Source organism: Saimiri boliviensis, chromosome 2 (assembly GCF_048565385.1).
Source record: "Saimiri boliviensis isolate mSaiBol1 chromosome 2, mSaiBol1.pri, whole genome shotgun sequence".
NCBI lineage: Eukaryota > Metazoa > Chordata > Mammalia > Primates > Cebidae > Saimiri > Saimiri boliviensis.
In genome coordinates, this window is record NC_133450.1 from 77395088 (window position 1) to 77413126 (window position 18039).

General features: G+C 38.2%; 1 protein-coding gene across 1 annotated transcript in view; it reads left to right on the forward strand.

The window, feature by feature from the left end:
- SHC4 (SHC adaptor protein 4) overlaps positions 1-18039 on the forward strand; it is a 138739-nt gene that overhangs the window by 86445 nt on the left and 34255 nt on the right. The window contains exons 5-6 of the mRNA XM_003928879.4: positions 4758-4811; positions 9040-9091. Of these exons, the coding sequence (XP_003928928.3) occupies positions 4758-4811; positions 9040-9091 (106 nt within the window). The remainder of the gene's footprint in view (positions 1-4757; positions 4812-9039; positions 9092-18039) is intronic.

An 18039-nucleotide genomic window follows, 5' to 3' on the forward strand; every position in this document is an offset into this window, starting at 1 on the left:
CAGTACTTTTGTGGCAATCTCGGGATATTCCTCCTTTACTTTAATGAGAACGTATAGAATGAGGCCAGCATCATTCCTGATACCAAAAAAAAAAAAAAAAAAAAAAAAAAAAAAAAAAAAAAAAGCAAAAGAGAACGTATAGAGAGTTGAAGTCTCAAACATACTTTTAAGGCCTCTCATTTTCAGTATCAAGCAGTTGATCCTTTTCTACCATGGACAAAGTGGATTCACCTGGATTATTCACAAAAGGGTCACAGATCCATTCCATCTTTTGTGAATGGGAAGTGTGATGGTTAATACTGAGATTCAACTTGATTGGATTGAAGGATACAGGTATTGATCCTTGGTGTGTCTGTAAGGGTGTTTCCAAAGGAAATTAACATTTGAGTCAGTGGGCTGGGAAAGGCAGACCCACCCTCAAGCTGGGTGGGCACAATCTAATCAGCTGCCAGCTCGGTTAGAATATAAGCAGGCAGAAAAATGTGAAAAGAGAGACTGGCCGAGCCTCCCAGCCTACATCTTTCTCCCGTGCTGGATGCTTCCTGCCCTCACACCTCAGACTCCAAGTTCTTTAGTTTTGGAACTCAGACTGGCTCTCCTCACTCCTCAGCCTACGGATGGCCTATTGTGGGACCTTATGATAGTGTGAGCTAATACTTAATGAACTCTTCTTTTTATATATGTATATATCTAATCTATTAGTTCTGTCCCCTTAAAGAGCCCTGACTAATACAGGAAGTAATGTTCAAACTCTTTTGAAAGCTGAGATAGGTAATCATGCACCAGCTGGGAGAACGAAGGTCCTGGCTCAGTCTCTTTCAAAATCTGCTAATGTTTGAGACAGCAGAAATCCCAGTGTTCATTTGTCATCCACATGTTTTCAGTTTGGCTTCGAATGCAGCCACTTTATCTGCCAACTTGAACACAGTTGTCGTTCTTCCCTGAAGTGACAGAGTTCATTGAGCAGGCTATGTCATACAAGTCAGCAAGTTTTGTGACCCATTTGATGTCATGAAATGTGCTGTTAGTGGGACATATTTCTTCTGTTTTTCTCAAAAGAAGTCTCTGAAGCAGCTCTCTTAACTCAAAAACTGCGGCCAGTGATGTACCTTTAGAAAGCCATCTCACTTCTGTGTATAAGAGAAGACACATGTGCTCCGCATCCATCTCCTTACAGAGCTGTGCAAACAGATGTGAGTTAAGGGCATGTATAATGTGGTTGATAATTTTAATCACATACTGCAAAACCTTGTGAAGTTCAGGTGGCATTTTCCGGCTAGCCAGCATTTCCCTATGGTGATACAGTGCATAGACTCACATTCAGAAGCGGCCTCTTTGACCGGAGTAGTGAAACCAGAATGCCGTCCAGTCATGGCAGCTGCTCTACCTGTGCATATACCAACACAAAACGACTTGATTCCATTTCATGATACGTAATCATTCAAAGACTTGAATAGTTCTGCAGCTGTGGTGCTGGTTGGCAACAAAAGTGCATATAACATATCCTCATTCACATCTTGAAAAATATATCACACACGAAAAACCATGTTGCTTTGTTATCAGCATCGGTAGACTCATCAACCTGGATTGCATACCATGGTGACTCATTAATCCTCTCTAACAATTGTGCCTCATTATCCTGTAATATTTTATCAATTTGTCGAGTTGCGGTGCTAGCCAAAAGATAAACACTTGCTACCTTTTGAACTGCAGCCTATCCTAAAAGTTCATGACAAATGTCCTTAGCAGCAGGCAAGATCAACTCTTCACCAATAGCAAAGGGCTTCTTAGCTTTAGCAATGTGGTTAGCCACTAAGAATGACACTCTCAGTGTAGACAAATTGATGAAGTGGTGGCCTTCAGTAATTTCTTCTGTTCTTTGTTTTCACATTTTTTTCTTTTGAAAACCCCAAAGACTTATTATTAATGCAGGGTGCTTGGTCTCCATGTGACAAAGCAGTTTCATGGCTTTGCTGCATAGCCGCTTGTCACATATTATACAAAGTGAGCTTGGAGAATGTGAATCACCTGTTGCAATGGACCGGTATTGTAAGTAGGACTTCTGGTATTTTCTTTTAAATGCAGCTTTCTTTTTGTTGGCAATCTTAAAGTATTCTGCTGCCTCATCACTGGATCTTTCCCCATTTTCAGAGAAGCTCTCCTTTCTACTCATTTTGGCTAGGGTGAGTTTATGGGCTTACCAAAACTGTGACTGAGAAAGTGCAAGTGCAGGAAAGGGCATGGATGGAAGTGGTAAATAAAATAATGGTCAGGCCAGACACAAACTACAATAAATGTCAGATTCTGACTTAAAGCCTGCCCCCAGCTGCAGCTGTGCAACTGAAGTACATCAACTCACTTGCCACTATATAGTCTGCCACCAGATGCAGCTTAAGTGTCACTTGCTACTCACTGATAAAGTTTTGATATGAGTCTGCCAGCAATTGATTAATTATGGTCTCTGCGCCATCAAACCTCTCTGCTAATGTTAATCTATATTTGCAGCCACTCCCCAGCGCTGGCATCACCACCTCAGCTCTACCTCAGATCATCAAGCATTAGATTCAAATAAGCAGGCAACCTAGATCCCTCGTATACATAGTTCATGATAGGGTTCTTGCTCCTATGAGAGTCTAATGTCGCTGCTGATCTGACAGGAGGCAGAACTTAGACAGTAATGTCAGCAATGGGAAGCAGCAGTAAATACAGATGAAGTGTCTCTTACTTGCCTGCTGCTCACCTTGTGCTTTGCAGCCTGGTTCCTAAGAGGCCACAAACCAGTACTGGTCTGTGGCTCGGTGGTAGGGAGCTCTGGCTCTAGTTCACCTAACCATGGACACATAATTTCTGGCCGAACGCTGCTTGATGTCATATTTATCAAAAACTGAAAGTTCTTAAAAACATGAGTCTGTTCATAGACTTTTAATTCTTAATGAAATTTCTATAGTTTTATAATGTATCTTGCTGTTTGATCAGGAATATTTTGTCTTTGTTCCTTAAAAAATTGCCCTAACTCTTCTTGCACGTTTATTCTTTCATATGAATTTAGGAGCATCTTGAATATGATATTATAATAGGTCTTATTATCTGATAAGGGAATTCTTATCCGTTTGTTCTTTTAAAAATTGCTTTAGCTCTTCTTGCACATTTATTCTTCCATATGAATTTTAAAAGCAGCTTAAAAAGTTCTATAAATGCTATTGTTAGCATTTTTACTGAAATTGCCTGGAATTTAGAAATTAATCTGGGGGAGGATTGACACCTTTTTAATACCATATTCTCATCCATAAAAGTGATATATATCTTCTTGTTCAGGTCTTATTTATACTCTTCAGTGAAGTTTTCCAAAAAGTATTACATGATTCTTATTACTTTTTATACTGAAGTACTCTTACAAGTATAGCTTTCTCCCCCAAATACAGTGTCTGGTTGGCTATTGTTGATATATGGCAATGACATTGATCTTTATATGTTGACTTTGTTTTTACTGAAATATAAATGTAGACAAATGTACATATAATAAGTCCATAATACTTATCACAAAATGAACAGTTTTATAACCAATACTCAGATGAACAAACTCTAGCATCCCAGAAAACCATTTGCCCCTTCTTCCTGTGCTCTAGAAATAACCACGATTCTGATTTCAAATACAGTAATTTTGCCTGGTTTTGAACTTCATATAAATTAAACCATGCAGCATATATTCTTTGTGTTAGGCTTCTTTGGCTTAACAAGCAAGTTGTTGCTGTATAGTATGCCACCATTTGAATATTACAGTAGTTATCATTGGAATTGTTTCCTTAGGGCTGTTATGAACAGGGCAGTTATTATCTTTTTTTTGAGGAGAATATTTTTTGTTGCACATATTTACATAATTCTGTTAGATATACATCTAGAAATAGAATTGCTTGGTCATCTTATTAATCAGCTTTGGTAGATTCTGTCACACGATTCTGAAAACAGGATTAGTCAATAGCTGCATAGTTGGTGTCTTAATCAGCCTTCAAAATAGCATGACAAATACATGTCTGCAAATGGTCATTACACGGTGGTGTCCAAACAAGCAATCCTAGACCCTCAAATAAAAGACAATCTTCTTAGCTAATTAATGCAGTTTACTTGGCTAGTCTTGCTTCATATTAGAAGTCTAATGTTAGTGCGTTAATCAGTATACATTTAGTAGTGAATGACTGAAATCAAATTCAATCTAACTTATGCAAAAATAAACAAAAATATAAAGGAACAGGGTGAAATGTATTGGTTGAAGTGTTGGAACATATGTTACCAACAGACTTTTTTTTCTGTTTTTAGTTCTCAGTTCTGATTTTCATCAGAAACAAAGCTTCATATTCCAGCAGACCTTTCTCACATGGCAGCAGATTATGGTCCCCAGAAGCTTTGGCCTTACATAGTTGTTAATGGCAGAGAGAGATGCTTTCACTCCTATTACTCATTTCAGTTCTTCCCAAAAGACATTGATAGGCTCTGCTGTATCCAGAGAGATGTTATTTTCTGATTGGCTAGCCCTAGATAATGTTCCACCTGGGTGGTCAAGGGCAGTGAGATGGGCATGTCAAAATCACTGGAATCCCACAGTTTAAATGAGATTATTATAGGGTGTAAGTGGGGTAGTTTCCAAAAGGATGCTGATTAGGCAAAGACAAAAGAAACGAATGTATGTCTATTACTGTTAGACTGTATATAACTAGAAATAATGATTGATTTATATTAGCATCCATGTTTATGTTTTTCAGATTATTGCTAATCATCATATGCAGTCTATTTCATTTGCCTCTGGAGGAGATCCTGTAAGTATGGATTCACAAAAGTTCTTTTTATAAGAGTTAAAAGAACTTCTTGGCATTTGGGGCTAGATGATAAAATAAAAGTACTTTTACATAAACTATATTAGCCACTACAGTGCTTTTCCTAACATACTATTACAGTCTGTGAATAGCTACATGTAGCAGATAATAAAAAATTTGCTTTGGGCAAAATATTTCCTATCACTAAATTTTAAAATATTTGGATTAGTAGATGAGCAAACAGTCTTCCATTGTGTTATAAGCCATGGAGTTATCATCTAATAAGCTTCTTGTGGATAATATCTAGGTCATGAAAAGCAAGTATGTCATACATGTGTCCCTCAATCCTTCCTTAGAATTCTTCTCAATGCAGAGTTTCTAGCACACTCTACTAATCAACTGGACTTGTATATCGACTAAGGCAAATAAATCTAATCTGGAATGAGTCACCATGTTTGCAGAAACTCATAGGGGAACGGTGAACTGGGAAGAAAGAACTTGTAGTTCTTCTCTGCCAAGAAGAGGTCGTGTGGTACTCATTTCCCAGAAATTGTATAAGATTTCTCCAAGCCTAATTTGCAGACTGGAATATCATTCCTTGACTCCCTACTGCACCATTTCTGAACCAGAGAAAAAGGAGGGGGCCTTTGAAGTTAGGGAGCCTGCAACTGAGCAAGAAGCAATTCTGCTTAAATTGAGGGAGCAGAAGAATACTTTTGCCACTCTGTGACATTATGGGTCTTTTTAATGTACTCTTTCTTCTTCTAACCTTCTGTATGTTTTGATGAAAGGTTAGAAGAAGACAGAGTATGACTTTCATAATGGCTAAACATCAGTAATGTCAAGAAAACAAGGGGAACATATGCAGACCTTGTTCTTACTCAGAATGTATTACCTTTTCTGCAAAGCATTTTTTTTTTAAAAAGATTATATCTTCAGGAATGAACCAACAAAATTCAGTATAACAATTGATTTTTTTCTATCTACCACACTGAGTTCCCACTTCTAATTGAGGAATAAAATTTAGAGTTATAAATGATAGAACAATAACCTAGAAACTGAAGAAAGATATAGAGGATGCTAAAAACTAAATCTTGCAGCTAATACCATGATAGTTTTAAAATTTTTGCTAAATATTTAATGGGGGAGAAATAATTGTATATTCTAAAAGGAAGTAAAGTTCTGAAGTTACTCTGTAATCATTGCTTCATTTACGGGCATCTAAATTATTTAAGCAAGTTCTTCCACTTGTATATCAGTGTAACTTACCTGTATATAAAATATATGGCTAAATGCTATTTAAATTAGCCAGTTCTTAAAAACACTTCAATAAGTACTTGTCTTCACATTGGCTACCAATGACTCAAAGTATTTAAGCATGTCAAACTAAGACAACCTGCCTTCAGAACTTCTCTGAAGCATATCGCAGAAAAGCAGCCTTTACAGGATTTCAAATCCTTGTTTTTTAATTAATGGACACTCAATTTCTGCATTAGGCATTTCTACTTCCTCATCTTATAGCCTTGGGCATAATTATTTTCAAATAACTATTATCTATGCATTAGTTCCTTGATACTACCATTTAAAAGTACATCAAATATTAAGAGTTTTACCTTTTCCCCCAAGAAATTCCACAGATGCCCAATTGTGAATTCCCATTAGCAAACAAGAGACATACAATGTTTCTGGTGCTTAGCAGCTGCTATTTGAGCCCAAGAGCCTATCTGGACTCTTTTTCATCAAGCCTTGTAATCTGGCCTCAATAGCATACCAAGGATGGTGTCTGGCAGAGAGGGTCAACTGAATCCAGGCTGAAAAATGCCAGCACTGCCTTCTCTTCCTGGCTCAGTCATCCATGAAGGAACTCAAATACTTATTTATTTATTTATTTATTTGCTGGAGTGCAGTGTACGATCTCAGCTCACTACAACCTCTGCCAAATACTCTTCCTAAGAGATTTAAAGTAGTATTTATACAAGTAGTGTGAAAAATAATTTTTGGTGTTCACCCTAAATTTCCCAAGGGTTGCGATCGTGTTAGAATTGGTGTGCAAACTCTCATTTACTCAAGGCATGCCCTGAATGATTTCTATTATTGTTCTCCAGAATCTTAATTTTTTCATACTGTCTTCATTTGCCTTTAGTTCTTTAAACTGACCAAAGCGCTGTTCCTACTGAAAACAAACAGTAAATAATTTGTGGCCACTGTGGGAAAGTTTGTACCTGCTGCATTGAGAGCACTCCTGTGCTCTCTGAATTTGGCGAGAAAACCTGTTGAATCAAATTTAAAATAGAAATCTGGTGGTGGTGCTGTGGCTTAGTTGGTTAAAGTATCTGTCTAATAAAATAGAAATCTGGAGCCACCCTAAACATTGGCATTAGAAATCATCTCTGTGAAGTTTTACCATCAGGTCAGGGAGCCAGTATGATGTGATGCCAGGCTTTGGAGTCAAGTAGACTTGACTTATTTAAACTCCCTAAACTCCAGAGTCCTCATATGTAAATGGACGATAATCCCTATTGCTTGACAATGTTGTGGGAATTAAATGAAATGATGCATATTTGGTGTTAGCATAGTGCCTGGCACACAGTCACAGAAGTAACTACTACCACTATTACTAACACATGCCCATATTTGTTTTAGGATACTAACTGAGATAATTTACAGCTTCACGGCAAACTGGGTACAAGGGTAGGAAGATGACTTAAAAGTCCCTGTGGTCCAGCATAGTAATCTTTCTACAAGATTTCCTCTAAAATTCCAAAAATGATGAATATCCTTCTCATCTCCTGGCCTTTGCTTACCCTCATTTTTACTCTCTTTTCAAAAACAGTTAACTTGTTTTTTATCTGTCAGCCTTCAAAACAGTTGTTGGTAATGCCTCTACAGCTATATATACTTTCTCTAATTAAAAAATGCATTGTATGTAAAAAGTTATATCTATTTACACATATTTTCCCTTGCTATTTGTGCTTTACTTTTAGCATTCTGTAAATTCTCTCGAATGTTTACAGCTATAGAATTTTAGAACTGTACCAATGATGGAGACTGTTTTGAAGATGAGGAAACTCAGGTCTGAAGAGGTCTCACGGCCTCCTTCCCGTAACTGGACCTACCAGACAGCATGGTTGGCATCAGACCACCTCTTTACTTGAATAAGAGTGGCAGTGTCCCCAGCGATTGTGGCTTTTCTTCCAAATTCATATAAAAGAAAGCCCATAGATATGGCCTTATTTATTTAGAAGATATTTCAGAACTTTCTTCTTTTTGCATTAGGGAAATTTACTTAGGTGTATGTGTGTTTTTTTTAATAACCCAAGACAAGTTATGCTGACTCTGAGATCCGCTTCCTGTGTGATTCATTGTGAGTTATTAAGTGATTGTCCTTGAGGGTATTACAAATATGGGCTTTTATTTCCTGCCAGTTGATTGCATCTTCCCTCTAGAGAGTCATACTTCTAATCTGCAAATGGCATTGTCTATATTTTTTTCCTGAGAACTTAGATAACAAAAAGCATCTTTAATTATTCAAACCTTATCATTCATCAGCTTACTGTTTTCAATAAAAGCTGGAATTACCAAGTGGCATTTTGTTTGTTTGTTTTTACAAAATCAGCAGTGCATCTCTTTTGAACTTACTTTTTCAAGGGTTGTCTTTTTTAAAAAATGGTTTTTCTCTTCTGTATATTGATCAAATTAATTCCTTGTATTTTCACTTTATTGTTCCTTAAGTTAAATTGCACTGCACACAAGCAAGCTAACAACCGCAAAATCCAACATGTCTCTTTAGTCAACTTACTTTCTGATCTATGTGATACACGTTTGGACAACAGGAATCATGATGCCACATCTTAGTTTATGTCACCTTTGTGATTGCATAATCCCTGATAGTTCAACTTTCCATCCAGGACAGCCTCATAGCCCCTAGCCATTTTTAAAGAATTTGTGTCCTAACATATTCTGTATCTGCTTTTATTCTTAATGACAGTCTGCCTCTAAATTTTTAATTTTCAAATTATTTTCCCAAGGGACAGAGAACATGGACTCCATAATTGTTAAACTAGATAGTGTGTATTTGTTTATGTTCCCTTTTACAATGCTTTCCTTTTTTCTTTAAATACAAACATTTGTATTTAAGTCCTTGCCTCAGTATTATGTCCTAAATATATATGTATCTTTCAACAATACAATTCATCCATTTTAAATGCAGTTATTTTCCCTTTTTTTATAGGACACTACAGACTACGTTGCCTATGTAGCTAAAGATCCTGTTAATCAACGAGGTATGGAAAGCAACTTACAGATTGTTTAAAGAGCTGGTATATACCAACTTTAAAAAGCAAACAACAGTTATTTTTAATGTACAGAGTGATGAGTATCACTAGAGTGCTATACTGAATTCTAGAAATATTATGCAAATTTGAGTTGGAAATAAATAGCCCTGTTAGCAGAGCAAAGTAGAAAAGCTATGTAGATGACATTTAAATCATTTTAAAGATTCACAAACCAAAGGCTTATCTATCTGTGTACTCAAAAGAAAAGCTGTTTGGTTATGATGGGGCTGCCACATCCCCACTGGACAAATGAATTATGTGTAAGACCAAAGCCAGTGAGGAGTGAAATTATTGACCTGCACTGGCCTTGGTGGATGTGTGTGTTCTGAGTCTGTACCCTTGCTGTTCAAGAGCCTGTAATATCACTTTGAATGTTTGACTTCTTTTCATCATTTGGATTTCAGCTTAAATGCCTGTTCTTCAGAGACCTTCTTTGATAGCACCACCTGTCTCCAGTAGCATATCCTACCTTGCTGTATCACAACACTTATTTCTCTTTTCATTAACACTCCACATTTCTATTATAAGTTAGTGCAAAAATAACCACAGTTTGCCATTACTTTTAATGGCAAAATCTGCAATGACTTTTGTCCCAACCTAGTATTTTATTTACTCATATATTGCACGTGTTTATATGTTTAATGTGTCCCTTCTACTAGGCTAAAAGCTTCATGAGGGCAAGAACCTGTTTCTCTTACTCGCTGTTGTTCCCCAGCACTCATCAGGATGCCTAGCATATAGGTGATACCCAAAAACTATTTTATTGAATGACTCAGTGAATGGAAGGGTGATTTGATGGGAATTCCTGTTTCAGGATTTAGCAAGTTGACATGGTTAGTATTGCGTCTTATCCCTAATGCTGGGACATTCCGACTCTTCTTAGGGAGGAGTGTTAGGCTGGTTCTCCTCTTTAACTGGAACGTGTTAGTTGGGCCACATCCTCTGCTGCCCCAGGGATGGAGTTTGCCCCCATTTATTAAGTGAGCATGGAGTAGGACTTGAAAATTTAGAGAGCTTATAGCTATAAGACACCAAGCACATGGGATGCTGGGGAGTAAATAAGTAGAACGCCTTGGACTTCACAATGTAAAAACCTAAAAGGCATTGATAGGGCAGGTATGAGAGAGCTAATAAGTAGGAACTTAATCCCTTGGGCAGGTGGGTGGAGAGTACTGTTTACAAAGTAAAATTCGGACAGATTGGTTTGGCAGCAGGATGTAGTAGATGGATTTGGGGAGAAACTGAAGACAGGGATATCCATTTGGAAGCTATTGTGACTGTCAGAAATGAAATGACAAAGCCCAGCTGCTGGCACAGAGCCTGGCGCGTAGTAGATGCTCAGCAAATGTTTGCCAAAAGAATATGGCAGCCATACGATGAAAAGGAAGGAGCAGACGATAAACACTATGAAATACTCCATTAAAACGGACCCGCTCTACACTAAATAAGAGGAATGAATAATGGTCAAAGAGTGAGCAGGAGAGACAGGAACTAGTGAATGGGGCAGTGCGGATGTAGGAACAGGTTACAACAAAGTATACCAGAAAAGAGCAACTTCTTCTAATCGCTGCCTCAACTTCTCTAAATAATCACTGCTTGCTATTTCTGGGAAGTCCTCTGAACAACAATGCTTTTTATCTTAACATGGAAATGACAGGGTGAAAGAAAGAAAAAAATACATCAGGAAATCTAGATGTTTAGTAACTTTGCCATCAGTCACTGAATATCTCTGGGGATGTCATTGCTCTTAAGTAAATGATGGTGAAGAGTTCAAAGATTAATGTTGTTGCTAAGGGGAATGGCCAAGAAGGATTTCACTGTCCCTTTGCTGAAGTGAAGCAAGAGAGGCAGGGAAAATTATGATGCAGCACATTCACTTTGAAAGCCCTTGTTCTGGTGCCTGAGTCATTTGTCAGAGCTGAGCTGCTTGAAGAGGACCCCTGGAGATCTTGGCATGGGGATTTTTGAGAAGGCATTCATGAGAACTGTTGAGGGAGGTCCTGGATGGGAGGTGAAGGATAGAAGCAGTCCAGATCAAGGTTTCAGTTTTTTTTTTTTCTTTAGCTATCGGCCTGTGTATAGGAAATAAGATTGATGCTGGAGTCAAAAAGACTGGGTTGGAATCCTAATTATTTCATCATCTCATTGTATGACATTAGGCAGATTGTTTCACAACCTCAAACCTTGATTTCCCTATCTTTTAAGTGGGAATAATATGTCCTTCGACTGTTGGGACAAACAACTGAGATAACACACAGAAAACATAATTTTCTTTCCTCCCTCATTACGTCCTTTTTTCTATAGCAAAATGAGTGTGTCCAAGAAGATAACTTAGAAACATGGGGTGATTTTCTTGTATTTAAAAGTCTCTGTCACTTATTCCTTCTCTTTGGTCTCCTCCTCCCCTCTCTTATATAGCTTGGCTATAAAAATCTCTGTGAGAAGACACTGTGTTCTCAACATACCCGCTGCTTGCACACCCTCTAGTGCTAAATTTTTTCCCCCAATCTGAGCCCATGGACTGACAGTACCTGCAAAGAGGTGATGATACAGCTTTTGAATGCACAAATAATTATTTATGATTATGGAAGGAAAACCCCACCATGGTATCATCATTTAGTAGGAGGGAGAAACATAACCCATAAGATGTGCATGGAGAAGGATGGATGCCTAGAGAACAGTGCCTGAAACATAGTAGATGCTTGGGATTTGTGGAGTAAGTGAATAAAGGCACAGCTGAAAGAGCAGCATAATGTGAGAGCTTACAGCCAAGTGTTTGCAGGGTGTGCTAATGTGTAAAGGCAGGGTTGCAGAGAAAGGAAAGAGTAGAAGCAGGAATCCCACAGCTGAAAAGATAGGCTAGAGACAGATTGTGGAGGGCTTTGAATACTGGCCAGGCGGTCACTGGAGCCATGAGATATTTTGAGCTGTATAAAAATTATTATGGATTCTTCTATTCTGAAATTAATGATCATTTTTCTGGCAGTTGTGGCTTTAATAATGGTATTGGAACACCGAAAAGCTGTCTGGAATTATAGAGTTCCATTTAGAGGACATCTCATTAGTCCCAAGCAGCAGTGTAATGTTCTAAATGGCACTGGAGGAGGAAGGAAAAGTTTGAATCAAATTTGTGAACTAATGGTACTTGATGACTGTTTAGATATTTTGATTGATGAAGAAATAGCAATCAGATGTTCCTGAGGATTTAATGAGATACTGTATGCAATGCAAATATTGCAATACCTAGCTTATAGCACCTAGGCAATAAATGGTAGCTATTATTACTATTCTGTGTGATGTGGAGTGGTGTTGCCACTAAAGAAACAGAGATTCTTGTAAATACAAAAAGAAAAAACAAATAATCTGGTAAAAAAAATAGGCAAAGAAAAATAACTACCATTTATTGCATGCTAACTACGTGCCAGGCATTTTCAGTACTCCATCTGTATATTCCTCCTCACAACAATCCTAGGAGGAGTGAAAACATATCATTCCTTTTTTTTATAGGAGAAAACACTGGAGTTGAGAACAATAAGGTGGTTTTCCTAAGATCAGCCAGCCATAAGTGGATGGACAGATTCCAGGTCCTGAGCATACAAAAGAACATGACAAGGCACCAAGAAACATTTGAAAAATAAAAAAAGTCTAGTCTCACTAGCAATCAAAGACACGCAAATTATCATTAGACAGCGTATTTCATCTACAAATTCCAAACACTGAAAAAAGATAAGATGTGGTTTAGAGTAGTAATTATTCTTGAACACTGAGATAGTTTATATTCAAACATTTTAGAGAGCAATTTGATGATTTGCATCAGAAGTCTTAAAAATGTAAATGCCTTTGAACCGGTAGTTTTACTTCTGAGGAAATAATTAGGATGTGTACAAAGACTAAGCAAAATAGATCATTTCTGTATGTGATTTATTTTGTGAGACAAAATTAATTTAGTATTCATAAGTAGCAAATTAAATGAATTCATAGAATGTACTATAATGTAGCAATTAAAGCTAGTAGTAGAAAAATAAGTAATGACATGGGAAAAATATTCACAATGCTATTAATGAAAAAACATGTGATGAAAATTGTGTCCAGTATGATCCCAGGTGACTTTTCTGGGGTAGATACACATTATAAAAACATGGGAAAGACATATGCCAAAATGTTCCTAGTGGTTACTGAGATAACTACTGGATAGTGAGATTTTCTGTAATTTTTTATTCTTCTTGGTGCCTTTTTGTTGTATAAAACTCTTATAGTGAATATTTATTACATTTATAAAAAGGAAAAATGTCCTAACCCTTGAAAAAATGTTTTAAAATAGTAAAGTCAGAAAGATGATGTTATAAAATTAACTAGCAAGTTTGGTTTATCCGGGAGAAAATGGCAGACAAGAGAAAGCCAGGGAGTAGGGCTGGGGCTGGGGGTGTGGCTGGTGGGGAGGTGAAGGAAAGGAGGCCAGGCCTGCAGGTGCAGAAAAAACTGCAACTTCTTAGCAGAACCCAGACAGAAGAGGGCTAAGGAAGTGTGGGAGTGGGAGGAGCCACAGGAGACAGTGGCTTGCCTAAGGAGTAGTCAGGGTAGGGGAGGAAGTCAAGAAATGAGTATTACCTAACAAAGGGGAAGAGCAAGTTTCTTCTGAAGGAGACATCTCAGATGCTCACACACTAAAACGAGTTAAGGCGAATGAGGGTGGGAAGATGCTATTCCACCCAGCAATTAACAGGCCACTGGTCACCCTGGAAAGTTCAATTTCTGTGGACCTATAAAGGCTGGAGCCAGATTGCAGGGATGAGGAGGAGAGTATGGTTGACAGAAAGTGGACATGAGCAGAGGAGACTGAGTTTTATGCTGACAATCCTGAAGCTTCCCACTCTCCTATTTGCTTGATTTGCTTTTAGCATTGGTGCATTTAAATCAGAGCAGTGCCCACTTTTCCCATCATGGCTAGGACCTTTTAGTGAACTCTTCATTTTATCAAAGGCCTTTTCTGTAGAAAACGGAAGTTCCAGTAAGAATCTTTTGAGTTTACTTAGTGATGAATACAGCCTGCTCCTGTAATTGCTATAAATGAGGAAATCCACATTTTCTTATTCCATATGTGTGGCAATCCAGGAATGTTTTAATATTTTATTTGAATCTAGTCTGTGAAGAGGACTGGACTGCCTGATCTACCTGGATATACGAAGGCTATGCTTCTGGGTCTCTGAAGAAAGTTAAAAAAAAAAAACAAAACCCAAAGCCAGTAAAACCAACTTAAATGAACCCATTTATTTTTATTTATGTCTATGATTATAAAGCATGCTTACAACTGTCCTGGTGGTATTAGTTAGCTGTGAACTGACTGCTGGCTTGCCTCGGAGGTTTCTTCCTGAAGTATGGAGAACTCCCTACTTTGATCCCATAGCACCATCTGGTGGTTGACCTGAAAAGCTGAACTTTTGAAATCTCTAGTTTTCTAAGTGTAAAAGGAAAAGACAAACACACAAAAAACTATTAATTACAAAATATATAAAACTAGTAAAGAAGGGCCTGTTATCCTTTAAGAATAGTTTCAATCCTCTTGTTTATGACTGCCTATTTACATAACCAAATAAAAAAGACAGATGGATATGTATCTCAGGTTCTTTTGAATCTTAGTATAGTACTTGATACCCAGAGCTGGAAGTGTGAGCCCATTTGGCTACAGGTAGGATGAATAACATCCAGGCCTTCATCTGCTTCCAGACATGGAAAGCAAAGCTCAGACCTTGGTAAAAAAGTTATCATATCACTGAAAAGTCATCCTCTTTTTTGGGGACTTGGGTATTTTTATATGTAGGTGCTTGTCTTTCTTTTTTCCCTTTAGCTGAAAATTCGGCAATTCTTGGCCAAGCTTTTGGAGTTGGTTCTAATCCTGGGAAATGGGCATATTTATATGTGATTCAAGGCTCACCTCTATCCTGTCCCATGAGCAACCTAAAAAAGATCGTTTTCACAGAGCAACGTAGCATGTCTATGAGTGGCAACAATGGAACTGCCAGAGTATGTGTGCTTAGTCCCTGCAGGTGGTGGGGCTGGTCAGGACATCTGCAGGGGGTCAGTCTATTTGTCTGCTGTTGCACCTTGCCCGGAGACAGACAGGCACCGCTGGTTTTTCTTTTCTTTTTGTCTATTCTTCTCAAGCTGGGTGTGGTGGGGCATGCCTGTAGTCCCAGCTACTTGGGAGGCTGAAGCAGGAGGATCACTTGAGCCCAGGAGTTTGAGTCCAGCCTGAGCAACCTAGTGAGACACCTATCTCTAAAATAAATAAAGTAATACAATAGTAATAGGCTTGTACAAAGAAAAGCATAAAATTATGTTGATAGTGTCAACCTGTGAATAGGACCCAAACCTCAAAGTATCAGAATCAGAAAAGTTGAGATAAGTAAAAACATCCTAGAGGTATGCCAGAAACAGTAGAGGCTGGTTGGTGTGGTTGATTGATTCGTTCATTTCTGTGTACCCACATGCCGCCCTGCTTTTCAAAGAGTTTGAGCTACTGTGATAGAGGATGAGTAGGATTTCTCTAAAACAAAAAGAGACTTCAAAGATGACCCAGGCCATTGTCTTGGCAGATGGGGACCCTGCCATAAAGTGATTTATTCAAGGGCACACAAATAGTGGCATAATTTGAACTTGAACTCAGATCTGAATCTTTTCATGGAATTCTTTTAAACGCCCTATTCGCTCATCTCTCTCACTGGAAGTACAATTTAGCTTTTCTTAGTTCTCTATTTATTTATGCTTAAGTATCTTGCTTCTCTCATTATCTTTCTTTTTATCTCTCAATGTCTCTTCAACCCTAAAAAAAAAAATTGCCAAAATTGTTGTTTCCATTTTGATATGACTTTAGATTTTGACTTCATTTTCAAAATTAAAAAAAAAATTTTTTTGAGATGGAGTTTCACTCTTGTTACCCACGCTGGAGTGTAATGGCGCAATCTCAGCTCACTGCAACCTCCACCTCTTGAGTTCAAGCCATTTTCCTTTTTCAACCTCCCCAGTAGCTGGGATTACAGGTGTCCACCACCATGCCCAGCCAATTTTTTTTTTTTTTTTGTATTTTCAGTAGAGAAGGGATTTCACCATGTTGACCAGGATGGTCTTGAGCTCCTGACCTCAAGTGATCCACCCGCTTCAGCCTCCCAAAGTGCTGGTATCATAGGCATGAGCCACTGCACCTGCCTTAACATCATTTTTAATTTTTAATTGGACTGGGAATTTATGAGATTAAAAAAAAAGAATTACCTTTTCTTTAAAAAAAAAACCATGTTATTTATTTGGTTTGGTTGCTAGCATATTAGTGTTAGAAGATATTTTATCATTTAAGCCATATTTAATATTATGTAAGCTCTCTCTCTCTCTCTTTTTTTTTTTTTTTGAGACAGTGTCTTGCTGTGTTGCCTAGGCTGGAGTGGAGCAGCTATTCACAAGTGTGATCACAGTGCATTAGAGCCTGCAACCCCTGGGCTCAAGTGATCCTCCCTCCTCCGCCTCCCACGTATCTGGGAATAGTGAATTACCTTTTCTTATAATGTAACACAGCTTTTCTTGGCTCAACTGGAGGATACATCTTCCAGGGTACTTTTTACATCTCAGGATATGAGTCCTGACTAGCAAGGAGGAGACTGTTTTCGCAAATGACCAAAGCAATTATTTACATCACCTAGTGGCTATAAGAACATGTCCCACTGCAGAGACTCACTGCAATTCTCACTTCAGAAACCTCAAAGACAATTTCATGCAGTAGAACTATTGGTATGATTCAGAGAAATCAGTATTTATTCATTCAACAAATATTTTTAGAGCATTTTCTGTCTGTTGGTCACTATGTAAAGCTACTGTGGAGAAAAACATGGGAACAATATAAAATGGCAGTCTAAAGACAGACCAACTGTTTTCCTTTAGTAGAAAAGACATATATTTATAGATATTCTTAACTGGGTTTCAAAATTGGAATTAGCTCCTAAGTGTATTTCAGGATCCAACTTGTACTTTAAAGGGGCAACTTTATAAGAATGAAGATTTGACACCTTAGCATTGTTTGATTTAATAATACCACCACACCACCATCACACACACACAACACACACATACACACACACACACACACACACACACACAGAGAGAGAGAGAGAGAGAGAGAGAGCCCTACCTTTCAAAAGTGTTCAGATAAAATTTTTAAATAAAAGTCAAATGAATTTTTTTTTTTTTTTTTTTTTTGAGACGGAGTTTCGCTCTTGTTACCCAGGCTGGAGTGCAATGGCGCAATCTCGGCTCACTGCAACCTCCGCCTCCTGGGTTCAAGCAATTCTCCTGCCTCAGCCTCCTGAGTAGCTGGGATTACAGGCACGCGCCAACATGCCCAGCTAATTTTTTGTATTTTTAGTAGAGACGGGGTTTCACCATGTTGACCAGGATGGTCTCGATCTCTCGACCTTGTGATCCACCCGCCTCGGCCTCCCAAAGTGCTGGGATTACAGGCTTGAGCCACCGCGCCCGGCTCAAATGAATTTTTTAATGAGAATGTGTTAGACTCCTTGAGAGGATTATTAACATAAGGCTAAGAAACACTGTTACAGGTTCTGTTTTAGCTTACTGTTATCAGCTCTACAAATTCCATTAGATGTGAATGAATTGCATTTTATTTTATTTTTGAGACGGAGTTTTGCTCTTGTTACCCAGGCTGGAGTGCAATGGTGCGATCTCGGCTCACCGCAACCTCCGCCTCCTGGGTTCAGGCAATTCTCCTGCCTCAGCCTCCTGAGTAGCTGGGATTACAGGCACGTGCCACCATGCCCAGCTAATTTTTTTTTTTTTGTATTTTTAGTAGAGACGGGGTTTCACTATGTTGACCAGGATGGTCTTGATCTCTTGAC